General features: G+C 42.5%; 2 protein-coding genes across 2 annotated transcripts; one reads left to right on the forward strand and one right to left on the reverse strand.

Annotated features, from left to right (window-relative positions):
- Positions 1-7,947: 7,947 nt before the first annotated feature.
- Positions 7,948-13,044, forward strand: LOC309569151 (uncharacterized protein; the record flags this gene model as incomplete). The annotated part of the gene is made up of 3 exons (XM_082274912.1): positions 7,948-8,855; positions 9,333-9,715; positions 12,114-13,044. The coding sequence occupies exons 1-3, from the start codon at positions 8,070-8,072 to the stop codon at positions 13,042-13,044; spliced, it is 2,100 nt and encodes a 699-aa protein (XP_082131038.1). The 5' UTR covers positions 7,948-8,069.
- A 4,916-nt stretch (positions 13,045-17,960) lies between these two features.
- Positions 17,961-19,759, reverse strand: LOC309569245 (uncharacterized protein; the record flags this gene model as incomplete). The annotated part of the gene is made up of 2 exons (XM_082274997.1): positions 17,961-19,037; positions 19,607-19,759. 2 exons carry the CDS (start codon positions 19,757-19,759, stop codon positions 17,961-17,963), a joined length of 1,230 nt encoding a protein of 409 aa, XP_082131123.1.
- Between the last annotated feature and the right edge of the window lie 517 nt (positions 19,760-20,276).

Below are 20,276 nucleotides of genomic sequence, written 5' to 3' on the forward strand. Positions count from 1 at the left end.
CCCTTTTTTTTTTTTAATGAAGCCATCATAGAAATGTAATTTATTGGCCAATTAAACACTTTTTTTGTAAATGTCAGTCATTGCTCCTTTGCTGAATGTAATTTTTGCATTGGTACCAGTGCTCTGCCCCCATGCTATTTTTTTTTTTTTAAACCCCTTTGACTAGTAACCCATAAAATTAACATTTTAGTTCAATGGGGTCTTGACATCCATTCCCCTGTGCAATTCCCTTAACCCTGCTGGAACTGTACTGAACAGGTTAAAGATCTCAGGGTTGTGTTCTGTCAGACTGTACTGTCACACTGTACTCCACTGTCACACTGTACTGTCACACTGTATTCCACTGTAACACTGTATTCCACTGTCACACTGTACTGTCACACTGTACTCCACTGTCTCACTGTACTGTCACACTGTACTCACTGTACTGTACTGTCACACTGTACTCCACTGTCACACTGTATTCCACTGTCACACTGTACTGTCACACTGTACTCACTGTACTGTCACACTGTACTCCACTGTCACACTGTACTCCACTGTCTCACTGTACTGTCACACTGTACTCCACTGTCACACTGTACTGTCACACTGTATTCCACTGTCACACTGTACTGTCACACTGTATTTATAACAATTTTCACTGCTGCCATGGCTTGTGTCTAATCCCCAGATTGCCAACAGATTCGCTGCCAGACCAGAAGTGAGCCCAAAAGATGTCTGAAAATTGGTCAATGGAGGAGGTGCAGACATTCCTTTCATTGTTAGCTGAGGAGCGGATACAACGAGAGCTGGATGGGGCGACCAGGAATGAAAAGGTGTTTCTGGAACTTGCTCAGCTGCTGGCCACAGACGACTACCACCGCACCTCTAAGCAGTGCAGGGACAAATTAAAAAAATTAAAAAGTGTTTATAGAACTGTAAAGGACCACAACAGCCAGAGTGGTTCAAACCAAAAAAAATGGAAATGGTTTGAGCAAATGGACACTATTTACGGTAGTAGACCGGCGAGCAATGGAAGGGAGGGTGCCCTGGACTCATCCGCGGTGTTGTTGGAGAACACAGAAGATGGTAAGTGATCACAGTTGACCGTCTGCTGTAAAGCTTGCTTTTCCTGTGTGTGTGTATATATATATATATATATATATATATATATATATATATATACAGTGGGTACGGAAAGTATTCAGACCCCCTTAAATTTTTCACTCTTTGTTATATTGCAGCCATTTGCTAAAATCATTTAGGTTCATTCTTCTTCCTCATGAATGTACACATAGCACCCCATACTGACAGAAAAACACAGAATTGTTGACATTGTTGCAGATTTATTAAAAAAGAAAAACTGAAATATCACATGGTCCTAAGTATTCAGACCCTCTGCTGTGACACTCATATATTTAACTCAGGTGCTTTCCATTTCTTCTGATCATCCTTGAGATGGTTCTACACCTTCATTTGAGTCCAGTTGTGTTTGATTATACTGATTGGACTTGATTAGGAAAGCCACACACCTGTCCATATAAGACCTTCCAGATCACAATGCATGTCAGAGCAAATGAGAATCATGAGGTCAAAGGAACTGCCTGAAGAGCTCAGAGACAGAATTGTGGCAAGGCACAGATCTGGCCAAGGTTACAAAAAGATTTCTGCTGCACTTAAGGTTCCTAAGAGCACAGTGGCCTCCATAATCCTCAAATGGAAGACGTTTGGGATGACCAGAACCCTTCCTAGAGCTGGCCGTCCGGCCAAACTAAGCTATTGAGGGAGAAGAGCCTTGGTGAGAGAGGTAAAGAAGAACCCAAAGATCACTGTGGCTGAGCTCCAGAGACGCAGTCAGGAGATGGGAGAAAGTTGTAGAAAGTCAACCATCACTGCAGCCCTCCACCAGTCGGGGCTTTATGGCAGAGTGGCCCGACGGAAGCCTCTCCTCAGTGTAAGACACATGAAAGCCCGCATGGAGTTTGCTAAAAAACACCTGAAGGACTCCAAGATGGTGAGAAATAAGATTCTCTGGTCTGATGAGACCAAAATAGAACTTTTTGGCCTTAATTCTAAGCGGTATGTGTGGAGAAAACCAGGCACTGCTCATCACCTGTCCAATACAGTCCCAACAGTGAAGCATGGTGGTGGCAGCATCATGCTGTGGGGGTGTTTTTCAGCTGCAGGGACAGGACGACTGGTTGCAATCGAGGGAAAGATGAATGCGGCCAAGTACAGGGATATCCTGGACAAAAACCTTCTCCAGAGTGCTCTGGACCTCAGACTGGGCCGAAGGTTTACCTTCCAACAAGACAATGACCCTAAGCACACAGCTAAAATAACGAAGGAGTGGCTTCACAACAACTCCGTGACTGTTCTTGAATGGCCCAGCCAGAGCCCTGACTTAAACCCAATTGAGCATCTCTGGAGAGACCTAAAAATGGCTGTCCACCAACGTTTACCATCCAACCTGACAGAACTGGAGAGGATCTGCAAGGAGGAATGGCAGAGGATCCCCAAATCCAGGTGTGAAAGACTTGTTGCATCTTTCCCAAAAAGACTCCTGGCTGTATTAGATCAAAAGGGGGCTTCTACTAAATACTGAGCAAAGGGTCTGAATACTTAGGACCATGTGATATTTCAGTTTTTCTTTTTTAATAAATCTGCAACAATGTCAACAATTCTGTGTTTTTCTGTCAGTATGGGGTGCTATGTGTACATTCATGAGGAAGAAGAATGAACTTAAATGATTTTAGCAAATGGCTGCAATATAACAAAGAGTGAAAAATTTAAGGGGGTCTGAATACTTTCCGTACCCACTGTATATATATATATATATATATATATATATATATATATATATATATATATAAAATGTGTATTTATGATTTTGTTTTTTCTTTCAGATTTGTTAACTATTGATTCTTCTGCGCTTTCACCGTGGAATGAGGACTCATCTTCACAAGTGGGTGCAGCAGTGTCGCCACCAGCACGGACACCAACACCTTCAACCTCCGTCAACAGCGCAGCATCAGAGCGTGTTGTCTCAGGTATAATATATATATGTTCACACACACACACATCTATTGATTTTTTTTCTAAAACAACACTTTAATTTTTCTTCTTTTTTGTCCAGGCAAGAGGAAACATGTCATGCGCATTCTCGGCGGCGGGGCTGTTCCTGGCGTCCGCTGTCCAGGAAGCCCCGTGAGGCGGAGCACCAGCTGTGGACAATGGGACCAAATCAAGGTAATATTTAAATCCACACACCTCCTTTGCAATCCTCACATCCTTCTGACCACGCTGGTCGATCCTCATATGTGCTACCCGCTGCCCAAGACCATACAGGTAATTGGCTATTCTTTATATATTATGACAGGACACACTGGATTTCATCTACGATGACCCAGATGCCCTGCAAATCTTTTGGAGATCTTTAGTGACTCCTAAACTAACTAACATATTCCCTATATGCTATATTTCTCCCCTTAGTTGGTCCATATTGTCTACTTCCTGGTGTCTCAGCCGTTTGTTTTGGGACTTCAGGTTCCCACACCGGCTAGGAGACAGGAGACCTACAATAAGATCCTTTCCATGATACAATCCATTATACTGGTAATTTTTTGACCCATGGGATACATAAATATCTAGGACGGTGGACTTACATGTGTGGCAGACCAGCTTGTTTTTAATCACCCTACAGGCTCCATGTTTTATCACAAGACTAACCATGTAAGTGTTTGTTTTCCAACTACATTAACAACTAGGCAAGCTACTTTTTAATAATATGTGGATTACAAGACATTATATGTATATGAATGATGTATATGTTAATAGAATACCTCTATTATGTTCAATGGCATAATTATAATACTGTTGTTTTTGTTTATTAGAACACTTCTCCGTTTTGAAACCACCCCTGAAGAAGGGAACTAATTTCCCGAAATATATTGGGTACTGGTTAGAGTCATCTCACGGATATGGTTGTATTCTTGATGATCACACATTGCCTGTAATGTTTTTCTTCTTAATGTCTACATCAATTTATTTATCACCTTAATAAATGTTATAATTTTCTGCATTGATCTTTGAATCATTTATAAATTTGTGCCTGAAAAATCCCAAACCTAGGGGAATATTCCTTTGTTACTGTATTCAGGGATGTGCTGCCACGCAGCTTTAACTGTCTAGCAGTTGTTATTACATGTTATGTTATGCTATGATATTGGTATCTTCCTAGCACCCCTGCTGTTTCTGGCTAGATGGTTTCTGCCATCTCCATTTTCCTGCTGTAACTGCCATTTTGTTTAGTTGTTATGAGGAGACTGCAGAGTGTGGAAGCTGTGTAACTTCATTGTAAATTTACCTATGGAAAAGCCTCTATGTTTATGTCTTTGCTAACTTGAAGCATAAAGAAGCATTGGAGAACACCTCTGGAGTCTTTATTCATTGAGTAAACTATCTGTTAAAGCCATCATTCAACCTGCTGCACACACTTAGAGACTGGGTATCTACAAGAGGGTCACAGGTACAATCGATGCTGAGACAGAACAGTAAATTTACAGGAGTACACAGCTTCAAAAAGTAAATTTCCAGGAATACACAGCTTCAGAGAGTACAGTTCCAAAAAGTACTTGAAGTAAATGTCCACGGTAATATACAGCTTCAGAACTGTAAGTACCAAACTTGTCTGTGAGTCACCAGAAGCATTACTCTGCATATGAAACCAGCCACCTATTACTGCTTCATTACTGTTACAGCCTTCTGAGGTGATCCAGTTTGAACTAGTTCCAGCACTAGCCACTATTGTAAAAAAAAATACCTCAGCCAGCCTGCTTAATAACAGAAGTCACTACTTACAGAGCTGAGCTCTGGCAGATTTCTAACAAGACACCAGAAATACAGTACTTATTATGTCTGACAGAGATCTCACAGAGTTACCTGCATTTAGTCAAGATAAAGCAGACTCCTTACTTCATTCTGCTCGTCCTGTCAGAGCCCCTCATCCATCCTTGAAGGCAAGGGAGGTTTATGAAGCAAGTAAGGAAGAAACCTCTAGTAACCTGACTGCATTATGGGAAAAGACTTTAAGTTGTATAACAGCCACTAATGTAACTAGCAACAATTCTGAGCAATTGAACACTGCTCTCTCAAGGGTTAAGAAGGCATTTGAGAATTATAAAAGACTTTCTGAGAAGTACTATTCCCTATTGTCACATTCCAACATAGAGGAAGCTGCATTGGAATTAAAGGACTTTACTTCTAATGACCAGCAGAGGCATAGCACATATCTTGAAGCAAAGGCACAGATAGAAGGGAGATTGGCACAGCTATATGAGACTATATCCTGTAACTCTGCTTCTTCCAGACACTCAGGAAAATCTTCTAGGTCTGCCCGCTCATATCATAAATCTTCTTCTAAGTCATTGCGGTCCTGCTCTATAAGGTCAATACTGAGCGACCAAATACTCAAAGCTCGCCAAAAGGTTGCAGTAGCCCAGGTTCAAGCCGCCTGCTCTGAAAAAGAAGCAGCCATCAAGGCAGAAGCTAAATGCAAGGAAGCAGAAGCTAAATGCAAGGAAGCAGAAGCTAAACGCATTCAGGCAAGAATACAAGCAGAAACAGAGGCTCAGCTAGAAATTCTTCAGAAGAATAGAGAAAAGGAAGTAGCTTTAGCAGAGTTATCTGTCTTGGAACAAGCCCTATTGGAAGAAGAAGGAGCAGCTTGTACCAGCTTGGCTGCTTTTCAAGACCCTGTTGAAAGGACCCTACAGTTTGTCTTAACTCAGAACCACGACAATACAGTCCCACCTACAGTTGGAGATTCTTCTCATAATCATCCAGCAAGTGGATCAGAAGGCAATGTGTCGCCAAAGCAAGCTGGTCAACTAGACACACCTACTAACAGAGACCCACCACAACTACCGCACGTCACAAAATCAAGTGAATCAACCTACGCAGCTCATGTGCCACCACAACCCTATGTGCATAGAGATTACAAGGGCACAGCAGAAGACTACAGAATGAACTCTATACCCCCTTTGATACAGCTCTCTTTGACTTCAAATGCTCAGAGACCTTCAGTCGACAGACATTTACCTAAATTAAACCCATCTGCAACACCTTTCTCTCTACCTACCAGCCAACATCAGATACCAACCATGGTCCAAGACGGCACACCATCAGTAGACCCTGTGGCTATAAAAACTGAAAGCACTGACATTACAGAGTTCAGTAAGTATATGATTCGACGAGAGTTGATTACAACTGGACTGTCTGGATTTGATGACCGCCCAGAGAACTACAGGAGTTGGAGATCTACATTTAAGGCGGTAACCAAGAACTTGGACATTGAACCTCAAGCAGAACTTGACTTACTAATAAAGTGGTTGGGGCGTCAATCTTCAGAACAAGTAAAGAGACTTAAATCTGTCTACATTTATAACTTTAAAGCAGGCCTTGATGCTGCCTGGGAACGTCTAGAACAAGACTATGGGAGCCCCGAAGTCATTGAATCTGCCTTATTCCAGAGACTAAACGACTTTCCTAAAATCTCTGTTAAGGACAATCATAAGCTTAGAGAGTTAGGTGACCTCCTCCAAGAACTTGAAATTGCTAAGTTAGATCCTAGTTTACCAGGTCTTAGCTATTTAGACACTGCTCAGGGGGTAAATCCTATTGTAGCAAAGTTGCCTAGTTATCTTCAGGGAAAGTGGACTAGTGAAGGATCTAAGTATAAGTATGAACATCATGTTTCCTTCCCTCCCTTTTCTTATTTTTCAGAGTTCGTGCGGAAGGTTGCAAGATCCAAGAATGACCCAAGCTTCTTCTATCCAGATACAACCACCATTCCTTTAAGTACTTCAAGGGGTATTGCCACCAACAGTAAATTCAAGGATTTAAGGCATCCTATTGCCGTGAGGAAGACTGCAATAGCATCCAACGTCTTAGCTACAGACATTAAAGCTAGCAATCTTAATCAACAGTGTCCTATTCATAATGCGCCACACTCTCTCTCCAAATGTCGTGCATTTAAGGACAAGCCTATTGAAGAACGCAAGTCATTTCTCAAAGAGCATAATATCTGTTTTAAGTGTTGTGCATCCTCCGATCATTTAGCTAGAGACTGTAAGATCGCCATCAGATGTTCTCTCTGCAACAGTGACAAACATGTGGACGCTCTTCATTCAGATCTGTTCAAAAGGAAACCTTCACTCGGCAGCAACCCCAAGACTACATCAGATGATGGCGGGGAGAGAACTGAGCAATATGCCGACCCCGTAACCACAAGGTGTACAGAGGTATGTGGAGAAGGGCTTCATAGCAAGTCTTGTAGCAAGCTATGTCTTGTAAGAGTTTTTCCTGAAGGATGTCCACAAAAATCCATAAAAATGTATGCCATACTCGATGATCAGAGCAATCGCTCATTGGCCAGTACAGAATTCTTTGACCTATTCAACATTCAAGGAGAGACCTGGTCCTATACCTTGCAGACATGTGCAGGAAAGGTCAATACTTCTGGAAGAAGATCCCATGGCTTCGTAGTTGCATCAGAATATGAGGACACAGAGTTTCCTCTTCCAACTCTAATCGAATGTGATCAGCTACCGAACAACAGAGAAGAAATCCCCACACCAGAGGTTGCACGTCATCACCCTCATTTGAGTCACATTGCTAACTACATTCCACCACTTAACAAGGATGTTAAGATTTTGATTCTACTAGGGAGAGACATTCCTAGAGTTCATAAAATAAGAGAGTTATGTAACGGTCCAGATGATGCTCCTCAGGCCCAGAAACTCGATCTTGGATGGGTGATAATAGGAGAAGTCTGCTTAGACCAATCTCATAAGCTCTTGGATGTAGCTTCCTACAAAACTAATGTTACCTATCGATTGATGAAATGTCCATTGCACTACTATGTGAAGGAAAGACTTGATTTCAAAAACGAAGTTCCATATCAAGCACTCCAAAGCATTAACTGCAAGCTCACTTCTCAAAAGGACTTTGGTGATTCAGTGTACCAAACTACTCGTGATGACAACAAGATTGCCCTTTCAGTCGAAGACAAGGAGTTCATCAAGATTATGGATGAAGAGTTCTTCAAGGACAATTCCAACAGTTGGGTAGCTCCATTACCCTTCCGAGTACCAAGGCTTACTCTCCCTAACAATCGAGAACAAGCTTTAACCAGATTTGCTGCACTTAAGAAAACTCTCCGTAACAAACCTGAGATGCAAGAGCACTTTCTAGCATTCATGCAGAAAATTTTAGATAACCATCATGCTGAGCCAGCACCAGACCTTAAGAAAGGTGAAGAATGCTGGTACCTTCCGTCCTTTGGAGTCTACCATCCTCGTAAACCGGGGCAAATCAGAATAGTCTTTGACTCAAGCGCTCAGTTCCAGGGAACCTCTTTAAATAACGTTCTTCTAACTGGTCCAAATCTAACGAACAACCTTATAGGAGTGTTGATGCGGTTCAGGAAGGAACCAATTGCCGTGACAGCTGACGTCCAACAGATGTTCCACTGTTTCATAGTCAAAGAGGAACACAGAAATGATCTCAGGTTCTTGTGGCACCGCAACAATGACATTAATGATCAGGTGATAGATTATCGCATGAGAGTCCATGTCTTTGGAAATAGTCCATCTCCTGCCGTGGCGACTTATGGACTGAGAAAAACAGCGCAGGAAGGTGAAAAGGAATTCGGATCTGACACCAGGCAATTCGTTGAGAGAGATTTTTATGTAGACGATGGCCTGAAATCCTTCTCAACACCTGAAGAAGCCGTCAATTTGATAAAAAGGACCCAAAAGCTCCTGTTGACTGCTAATTTGAGGCTTCATAAGATCGCATCTAATAGCAGCGAAGTAATGAGGGCTTTCAATCCAGAAGATCACGCTAAGGATTTGAAGAATTTGGACTTGGGAGTAGATTCCCTGCCCATGCAAAGAAGTCTCGGTCTTCTCTGGAATGTAACTTCAGACACATTCACCTTTCAGGTCTCTGACGCTAAGAAGCCATTCACCAGACGTGCAGTCTTGTCAACTGTCAACAGCCTTTACGATCCCCTAGGCTTTGTGACTCCAGTTACCGTCCAAGGGAGATCCATACTTCGTCAGCTTACTGAAAGAGTGACAGATTGGGATGCCCCTCTGCCAGTAGACCTACTGCCTAAATGGGAGAACTGGAGAAACTCCTTGAAGGTACTGGAAGAACTTAATATCCCACGCTGCTATTCACCCACTTCAGTTTCAAGAAGTCTGAGGAAAGAGATTCACATCTTTTGTGATGCATCTACCGAAGCCATAGCGGCTGTGGCTTATCTCAAGATTATAGATCCGTCCGGGAGACCCCATGTCGGGTTTCTACTAGGAAGAGCCAAGTTAGCTCCAAAACCTGCTCACACTATTCCAAGATTAGAATTGTGTGGTGCGACCCTAGCTGTTGAAGTCGCAGAATTCCTGCAAAATGAAATGGATATTGAAATCGATCAGATTAAGTACTATACTGACAGCAAGGTAGTGCTTGGTTATATATGCAACAATGTGAGAAGGTTCTATGTGTATGTGGCCAACAGAGTAGAACGAATAAGGAAAAACAGTAGACCTGAACAATGGAACTATGTCCCGACTGGTTTGAATCCCGCAGACATTGCTACTAGGTCAGTGCCAGCAGTTGTCCTCACACAAACCATCTGGTTTTCAGGACCCAAGTTTTTAATGGACCAGTCTTCTACAAACTCAGAAGAAGATATTGATTTCCATCTGGAGGATCCAGATACTGACCCGGAAATCCGGCCTGAAGTTGTAGCATTGAGTTCCAACATCTGCTCAAGAAGAAATTTGGAGGTAAGACGTTTTGAACGTTTCTCCTCTTGGAAAAGGTTGGTGAAGACTATAGCAAGATTGATTCATATTGCACAGATTTTCCGCAAATCGAATCAGACATCTTCTTGCCATGGATGGCACACCTGTAAGGAGTCACCCAACGCATTCGAGTATGAGAGGGCTGAGCTGTTCATCATACGTCGTGTGCAAGAAGAAGTCTTTGTGGAAGAGATTAAGTGCTTAAGAGGCAATAGACCAGTTCCAAAATGTAGCCCACTATTCACACTGAACCCAGTGATCGACAACGAGGGCATGCTTCGAGTCGGTGGACGACTGAAAAGGTCAAACCTGCCAGGGAAGGAACAGAACCCCTTGATAATACCAAGAAACCACCATTTGGGAACATTGATTATACAGCATTACCATGAGAGAGTCAAACATCAAGGAAGACACTACACTGAAGGTGCAGTCAGAATTGCAGGGTTCTGGATAGTTGGAGGAAAAAGACAAATAGCCACGATCATTCACAACTGTGTTAAATGTCAGAAGTTACGGGGTAGACAGCAGTTTCAACAGATGGCTGACCTACCTGCAGACAGACTGAGTGAAGATACACCCTTTGCATATGTCGGAATGGATGTGTTTGGACCATGGACAGTAACGGCTAGAAGAAGTCGTGGTGGTCAAGTCAACAGCAAAAGATGGGCTGTAATGTTCACTTGCTTAACTGTAAGAGCTGTGCATATCGAAGTAATCGAGTCAATGGATACTTCGAGCTTTATCAATGCTCTAAGGAGATTTCTTGCTCTAAGAGGTCCCGTGAAGATGTTGAGATCAGATTGTGGAACTAACTTCATTGGTGCTTGCAAAGAGTTACAGATCGACCGACACCAAGTTGGAAATTATTTGAGTGATCTAGGCTGCATGTGGAAATTCAACCCACCACACGCTTCACACATGGGCGGAGCATGGGAACGTATGATTGGGATGGCAAGGCGCATACTGGATTCTATGTTGCTTGATGTGAGTTCTTCACGTCTTACCCATGAAGTACTTACTACATTCCTTGCTGAGGTCGCAGCAATAATCAACTCAAGACCGCTGACAGCTGTATCCACAGACCCAGAATGTCCAACTGTTTTAACTCCAGCTGCATTATTGAGCCGGAAAATTGGACAGATCCCAGCGCCAAAGAGCATCTTTGATGAAAAGGACATATATAAACGTCAATGGAGATATGCTCAATACCTTGCAGATTGTTTCTGGGACAGATGGAGGAGGGAATACCTCACACTTCTTCAAGGACGTAAAAAGTGGCAAACCCAGAAGCCTAACTTAAAGGAAGGGGACCTGGTTCTTCTAAAAGAAAAGCAAACCAATCGGATCCAGTGGCCAGTTGGAGTTATTTCAAAGGCCATTGCTAGTGATGATGGAAAGGTCCGAAGTGTGGAAGTCAGGATTGTAAAGGACGGGAGCCCAAAAACCTTCCTGAGACCAGTCACTGAGACAGTCCTAATTATGTCTGCTTCCAAAAATTCTGATTCAGTGTTATGTGAAGGAGTCACTTAGATCTCTAGCATAGTTAGCTTAGAGGAGAGGGCTACATAGCATTCTACTGTATGCAATGTTAATTGTATGTTTATGGAAAATAATTGTGTAGTGGTATCTCACGATACCAGGCGGGGAGTGTGCTGCCACGCAGCTTTAACTGTCTAGCAGTTGTTATTACATGTTATGTTATGCTATGATATTGGTATCTTCCTAGCACCCCTGCTGTTTCTGGCTAGATGGTTTCTCCCATCTCCATTTTCCTGCTGTAACTGCCATTTTGTTTAGTTGTTATGAGGAGACTGCAGAGTGTGGAAGCTGTGTAACTTCATTGTAAATTTACCTATGGAAAAGCCTCTATGTTTATGTCTTTGCTAACTTGAAGCATAAAGAAGCATTGGAGAACACCTCTGGAGTCTTTATTCATTGAGTAAACTATCTGTTAAAGCCATCATTCAACCTGCTGCACACACTTAGAGACTGGGTATCTACAAGAGGGTCACAGGTACAATCGATGCTGAGACAGAACAAGGGATGTGGCACATTCTTTTGGTCCACCTACCACGAGCAAACCTCTTTTCTTGATTAACCAGGTAGCAAATACCTTTCCCCGAAGCTCGTGATAGGTGCTCCTTTCTAGTTGAAACTTAATGTAATTTTGTCTGGTAATAATTAGCACATACTAATATTATTTAATACTCATACCTTTTTGTGTAATCTAGACATCCGACATTCTCTTCACTGTTGCAGTCTATTAGAAATGTCTGGTTTTATTGGGGATGACTGGAACACCTTAATGGCTGGTTACTTAGCCGAATATGAACACAAAGAGTTCGTTGAAACTGAACTAGCCTCTCTGTTGTTCCAGCTATCCAAACTGCTTGAAAAAAAATCAACATTTTTCTGGCATTGTAAATCCTTTCAGGATCATATCCTAGAGGGTGTCAGCCCATTTGGCCTAAGGATCCAGGTGTTTCCCTCGTTAGAGGACATAACGCCTGCTTTCAAGGCCAAGTGGGAGGACACCCTACAAACTTGTTCAGGAGCTCTAATGGGGCTCCTTATTGAGGAGTACTCATTAAGAGCCAAAAAATTGGACACGGACATTGCTCAAACCTGTGAAAAAATAAAAAAATTTAAAACTCACAAAACTTACATCGAACGTGAGAAAAAACTGAAGGATCATTTAGATACCTTTAACAAAAACATCTTAATGAAAAAACAAAAAATTTTTAACAGAAGCAAAACCATTTCCCAACAAGGTAGAGCATATCTATGGGCACAAAATAGAAACACAAATTTCAGTTTCAAAAAGGATAACTTCTCTATGCCTACTCAAAAAGACATATCTACTAGCAAAACGGTCAAAACAAGTGACCGCACCAAGCGTCCATATCAGGACGAGCTAGCTTTTCAACAGCAAACAAAAAAGTCAAACTTACCTTCCAATAAAAAAGAGAATATTTCCCTATTTCCTGCACACACTAAATCACGAGAAGCCTTACCCCCGACACTACAGCAATCTCAGGATCCAACTATTCCACCTCCCCCAATCAACACTTCCACTAATATTGATTTACAGGATTTTGCTTTTTTAGACCTGGTTCACCAGCGAGCACTTCATCTTACACCCACCACGAATGTCACACCCCCATCCCAAAATCCAACACCATCACTTTAGATCACGCCCCTTCCTTGGTGCAGGACTTTTCTATCATTAATTTATCTCACTATACCCTCACTCAAGCAGAAACAGAGATCCTTAAAATGGGTCTCAGCTTCTGCCCCACATCAAATACAAACAAATTCGAGGTCATAAAAGACCTACATTTGTTTGCACGAAAATTAAATCTCAAACTGTTATTTCATAAAGAAAACACCAAAAATATATCAAAAGACCCTGCCCTAGATATTCTAATCTCCCTGCTAGAGGAAAATGAAAACTTAATTGACCGTGTCGATATTGACTCACTATTGTCAGGCGTAACTTCTGACACAATAAAGGACAACAAAAGTACTACAAGTTTAAAAAAGAAATCAGATATTTATCCCCCCATCCAAAACCAAAACATCAATACATTTCTGAAGATTGTCACTAGTGAAATTGAGAAAATGAAAATTGACTGCACCCCCCATGCCAATATTTCCCCCTTACATCGGGAAGCTATCAATAAACTCTCTGACAATAAAAAAAATAGTTATTAAACAGGCTGATAAGGGGGGCAATATTGTCATAATGGATGATACACAGTATGTTCAGATGTGTACCCAGATCCTCAATAACATCAACTGGTACAGACGCATCACCCCCACCATTGTGGCTAAATTCTATCAGGAGTTCTACCTCTTAACAGACCAAGCCTATTTGAATAACATCATTACCAAGCATACGTGGGATTTTATTCGTACCAAATTCCCTAAAATACCAACGTTCTATGGACTTCCCAAAGTCCATAAGAACCCCACTAACCCCCCTGGTAGACCCATCATATCAGGGAGAGGGTCTATATCTGAAAATGCCAGTTGCTTGGTGGATAATTATTTGCAACCTTTCGTACAGGATTTACCATCCTTCACGAAGGACACGATTCATTTTTTGAGCAAGGTTGAGGGCGTTCCTATTTCTTCCATGGCAACACTTGTCACCATTGACGTTGAAGCTTTATATAGCTCCATACCCCATGAAAAAGGTATGGCCGCTATCCAACATATTATTTCGCAGAAGGTACCGAATGATGCTTATAGTGAATTTATACTTAGCCTCTTACGGTTTATTCTTACACATAATATCTTTATGTTCAATGGCTCCCACTACCTCCAGGTACAAGGCGTGGCGATGGGCACTTGTTGTGCCCCATCCTACGCCAATCTGTACCTGGGGGAGTGGGAGACATCCTTCCTAGATGATGAGGCCATGTCGATATATACGGACCACATTCTCATGTGGACCCGTTATATAGATGACGTGTTCCTCATCTGGGAGGGTCCCCTTGAACTATTATACACTTGCCTGGAAAGAATGAACAGGAACGAGTTCAACCTGCTCTTCACAATGAATCTGGACCCTAACCGCGTGACGTTTTTGGACGTTGAGATTTTTAGAGGAGAAGATGGTACCCTGCACAGTGGACTTTACCGTAAGCCCACGGCAGGGAATACCATCCTCCATGGCTCTAGCTTCCACCCTGAGCCACTAATCCGATCGATACCAACAAGCCAATATCTTCGCTTAAGGCGTAATTGCAGCGACCTGCAAACTTTCCAACTCGCTGCAAACGATCTACGTGAAAGATTGACACGAAGAGGGTACTCAAATATGTCTCTCAAAAAGGCATACAAGAGGGCCCTCTTAAGTGATAGACGGGAACTTCTTAATCCTTCCGAGGATAAGAAAACCAATGACAGTAATAACATGAGGATAATCACCCCTTATATGTACCAACATAATAAGATCAAAAAAATAGTGACCAAACACTGGCACTTATTAACTTCCGATCCTATTTTAGGACAATTCCTTTCCAACACACCAGGTTTTACCTACAAAAGAGCTCCGGCCCTCCGTGACAAGCTTGTCCGGAGCGAATTTAACAGTAGTGATATGACATGTTGCAAATATAAGGGTACCTATATATGTGGTTCATGCCACTATTGTGGCTTTATGTTGACACAAAAATTTCCCAGTCTACCGAATGGTCAAGTTTTTAAAGCGCGACACTTTGCAAACTGTTGCACGATCGGGGTCATTTATATACTCCTATGTACATGCGGATGCTTCTACATAGGAAAAACAAAACAGGAGTTTTGGCGACGCGCTTACCGTCACATTCTTAGCATGCGCAAGCCAGACCCTGAACTCCCTCTTGGACGCCACGTGAGTCTGGTCCATGGAGGCAAATTCCCTAGGATAAAATTCCTAATTTTGGATCGTGTCCACCCTAGCCCCAGGGGAGGAGACTGGAACAAAAGTCTCCTCCAGCTGGAGTTGAGGTGGATACATTCCCTAAAAGCCACTGAACCCCCAGGTTTGAATGGAACCCTGTCATTCAAGCCATTTCTGGAGGGTTTCACTTCAGGTGGAATGGAAAAGGATAAATAGATGCATTATACATCTGTCTGTATTTTATATGATGCATATCTTTCCATATATATGTACCTCCCCTCTAACACTCAATGTCGATTATGTCTACCATTATACCATCTTGTTTACACAGATTTATAAAGGAGTAATTAACCATAGGCTGTGTCCCCCTACATGTAAATGTCCACCGCACTTAATCTTTACATAGATTTTATTTTCAAGTCTATGATAATTCCCATTCTAAATAATTATCCCTTTTCCCTTTAACATCATTTGGGTTATATTTGGCGAGGTAATCACCACAATGCCATAATAGTTTTATAATCCTTATCTATTATTCAATATATCCGTTCTCTCTGTCTTCCTGGTTTCTATGGTAACCCTGGCACGGGTGAGACAGACCGCCGTATTGGCGCTCGCTGTCTCTGGTCGGCCCTGCCCATTGCAGTTCTCTGCAGACATGGGCGGGCCCGGCCACTCGTAAACCGGATGTGGTTATCCGCTTCCGGTTACGTGACCCGTGCCGGTGGAACGCGGACGCCATTTCCGTTTCTGCCGGCGCGATGACGCATGTCATGCGCATTCTCGGCGGCGGGGCTGTTCATGGCGTCCGCTGTCCAGGAAGCCCCGTGAGGCGGAGCACCAGCTGTGGACAATGGGACCAAATCAAGGTAATATTTAAATCCACACACCTCCTTTGCAATCCTCACATCCTTCTGACCACGCTGGTCGATCCTCATATGTGCTACCCGCTGCCCAAGACCATACAGGTAATTGGCTATTCTTTATATATTATGACAGGACACACTGGATTTCATCTACGATGACCCAGATGCCCTGCAAATCTTTTGGAGATCTTTAGTGACTCCTAAACTAACTAACATATTCCCTATATGCTATATTTCTCCCCTTAGTTGGTCCATATTGTCTACTTCCTGGTGTCTCAGCCGTTTGTTTTGGGACTTCAGGTTCCCACACCGGCTAGGAGACAGGAGACCTACAATAAGATCCTTTCCATGATACAATCCATTATACTGGTCATTTTTTGACCCATGGGATACACAAATATCTAGGACGGTGGACTTACATGTGTGGCAGACCAGCTTGTTTTTAATCACCCTACAGGCTCCATGTTTTATCACAAGACTAACCATGTAAGTGTTTGTTTTCCAACTACATTAACAACTAGGCAAGCTACTTTTTAATAATATGTGGATTACAAGACATTATATGTATATGAATGATGTATATGTTAATAGAATACCTCTATTATGTTCAATGGCATAATTATAATACTGTTGTTTTTGTTTATTAGAACACTTCTCCGTTTTGAAACCACCCCTGAAGAAGGGAACTAATTTCCCGAAATATATTGGGTACTGGTTAGAGTCATCTCACGGATATGGTTGTATTCTTGATGATCACACATTGCCTGTAATGTTTTTCTTCTTAATGTCTACATCAATTTATTTATCACCTTAATAAATGTTATAATTTTCTGCATTGATCTTTGAATCATTTATAAATTTGTGCCTGAAAAATCCCAAACCTAGGGGAATATTCCTTTGTTACGGCAAGAGGAAACGGAGCCAGGAGCATGTTGCTATTTTAAAAGACATGCAGGTGGCTGATATTGAGCAGCAGGAGCTTAACCGGGTACAGAGGGAGCGCCATGTACAAATGGCAATTGAGGAGGCCCGGCTAGCAAGGGAACAGGAAGCGGCCTTAAGGATGCAGGAAAATTCTCAAATGGCTGCATTCAACCAAGCCTTCCTCAATGTCATGGGTATGCTTGCACAGGCGCTGAGTGGCCGGCGAGACCAGAATTCTCAACCCATGCAGTACATATTGCAAAAAAATACAAAAAAACAGTTTGCTACACCTTTTAGCGTTTTAATGTTTTATATTTTTATATTTTTGTACCTGGTTTTGTACAATAAAAATCCAAAACAGTGGACAAACATGTGTAGTTCATTGCTTTTAGATTCATTTAATATTTTATTTGAATGTACTGTAACAATTGCTACTGAAAGCATATTTACTATAAAAAAAGGAAAGCAAAACATTATACACGTGGCAGGAGGTGACCAAAAAAAAAAAAAAAAAATAGATGTATACATATAATATTTGCATGTAAATTCAACACAGTAGTACTTTATTTCTGCCCATTGATGTCTCACTTTTTTTTCCTTTTAAAACAAACTTTTTATTGTGGTATGGTGATTTGACAGTTCATCAGCACGGGAGGTGAGAAGGCTATCATCAGCACCGAGCATCGTTGCTGACCACACCACCTGCTACTGTACACATTCCTTCAGCTTACCAACTTGACATAGCAGGTATACAGTAGCAAGTGCTGTGGTCAGCAGCGATGCTCGGTGGTGATGATAGCCTTCTCACCTCCCGTGCTCATGATCGGTCAAATCACCATACCACAATAATTAAAGCACGTTAAAAAAAAAAAAAAAGGGAAGCAAGACATTATACTTGGTACTATTTTTGCTATAGCTTGACAGGAGTCAACTATTCAAGTAACGCATCAGAGCCTCACGTACATCCCTGCCCTCCTCCTCTACAGCCTGTGCCAGTGCCACTACAGGCTCTGGTACAGAAGGTGAATCCCATGAACTCTCATAGGCTTCTCCGTGACTCTCACAAAGGTTATGTAGTGCACAACATGTCTGGACCATAGATTTCACAAGGTCAACTGCACAGTCATTTCTTTTCATAAGGCAACGCCATCTTCCTTTTAATCTACCAAATGCATTTTCTACCACTACACGTGCTCTGGAGATTTTCATGTTGTACACCTGCTGTTCTGTTGTCAGCCGTCCAGTGTCACTGAATGGTTTTATGAGCCACTGCTGCAAGGGATAGGCAGAATCTCCTAGGATGTAGTAGCCAACATTCACACCACCAATGTTTCTAGTGTTAGCTGGTTTGTGTGTTCCACGAATTAACAGATCCCACAGTGTGGACAGTCTCAAAACCCGAGCATCATGCATGCTTCCAGGTAGCCCAGTAAAAACATTCCAGAAGAGTCCCTTTCCATCAACAACACCTTGAAGGATGATGGAGTGCCAGCCTTTACGGTTGAAATAGTCACAGTGATAGTCCTGTGGTGCTATGATGGGTATGTGAGATCCATCAATAGCACCAATGCACTGTGGAAGCCCCCACCTGTTCTCATTGTAGGCAGCTATTTCTTTAAACTTCTCCTGATCTGGAAAACAAATTTGTTCTGGTACCAACAAAATCTCTGCTGCTGCACAGAAATCATGGACACATCGACAAACAGTTGTTATGCTTACACCAAACAGATGTCCAACACTTCTGTACTCAGAGCCAGTTGCGAGCTTCCACAGTGCAATGGCTACTCTCTTCTTTAAAGGAACACAAACACGAAAGTTTGTGTCATGTCTTTCCATCACTGGACGCACTTTGTTGCACAAGTAGGCAAATGTTTCTTCTGACATTCGAAAGTTCTCCAGCCACTGAGTGTTTGTAAAATTGGGAACAATGACATCCCACCAATCAGAAGCTCGGTTTACAGTCCAAACAGAAGGTCTGTGGCGGCGACTTTGCAGCATAAGGATCTGAAATACACAGAATACTAATTTTAACAAATGATACCACACACACATATAACACACACACATACCACACACATATAACACACAAAATCCACATAACACACACATGCCACACACATACCACACACATATACCACACACACATACCACACACATACCACACACACATACCACACACACATAACACACACATACCACACACACACATAACACACACACACATACCACACACATATACCACACACACATACCACACACACATACCACACACACATACCACACACACATACCACACACACCACACACATATACTACACACACATACCACACACACATACCACACACACATACCACACACACATACCACACACACATACCACACACACACACACCACACACACATACCACACACACATACCACACACACATACCACACATACATACCACACACATACCACACACACATACCACACACACATACCACACACACATACCACACACATAACACACACATAACACACATAACACGGCACTTGCAGTGGAAAAGTGCCAAAAACAGTGCTAAAGCTTACCCTTGTGCGCCGCTGAGCAAACCTGTCGTCATCATCTTTACTTTGTTGTAGGAGTTCCCATACTCTCTTGTTTTTTTCTGCAGTATTTAGCTTTGCTGCCATCAGCCTCCTTTGTAAAAAGAGTCTTCGCCGAGTGGTGAAAAGAATCCACATGCCGAGAATCAGGAACACCATTCCCTCCATAGGCTCCATTGCTGTGTCTCCTTAAGATGATGTCACGGCAGTAGAGGCGGTGCAACTACAGAGTAATCCTGCCCACTACTTATCAGTACTATAAACAGTGGAAAAGCAAACCTATACTGTACCGTACCGAACCGTTCCGACACTATACCATGCGGTACCAGCAGTGGAAAAGCAAACCGGGCCAAGCAGGGCCGAGTAGAGCCGACCCGGTACGAGCCGGTACTTGCAGTGGAAAAGTGCCATTTGTGTTCTGACAGTGGGGACTCCCCTCCCTGCCAGATTACACAGATCAGCACTGCAACCATTGGCTGCAAGCACTGATCGAATGCTGTTTTTCCAGCATAACTGTTCAACAGGAAGTGGTCCTTAGACCAGCTTCTGTTGAACAGACAGTGGCACTCTACATATGTACTAAAAGCCGACCAGTTCATGGTGAACCGGCTAACTTTCGTTACGTGTATATCCAACCTAAAGTGATACTAAATAC

Source organism: Pelophylax lessonae (genome assembly GCF_965119305.1).
Source record: "Pelophylax lessonae genome assembly, chromosome: 1".
NCBI classification, from domain to species: domain Eukaryota; kingdom Metazoa; phylum Chordata; class Amphibia; order Anura; family Ranidae; genus Pelophylax; species Pelophylax lessonae.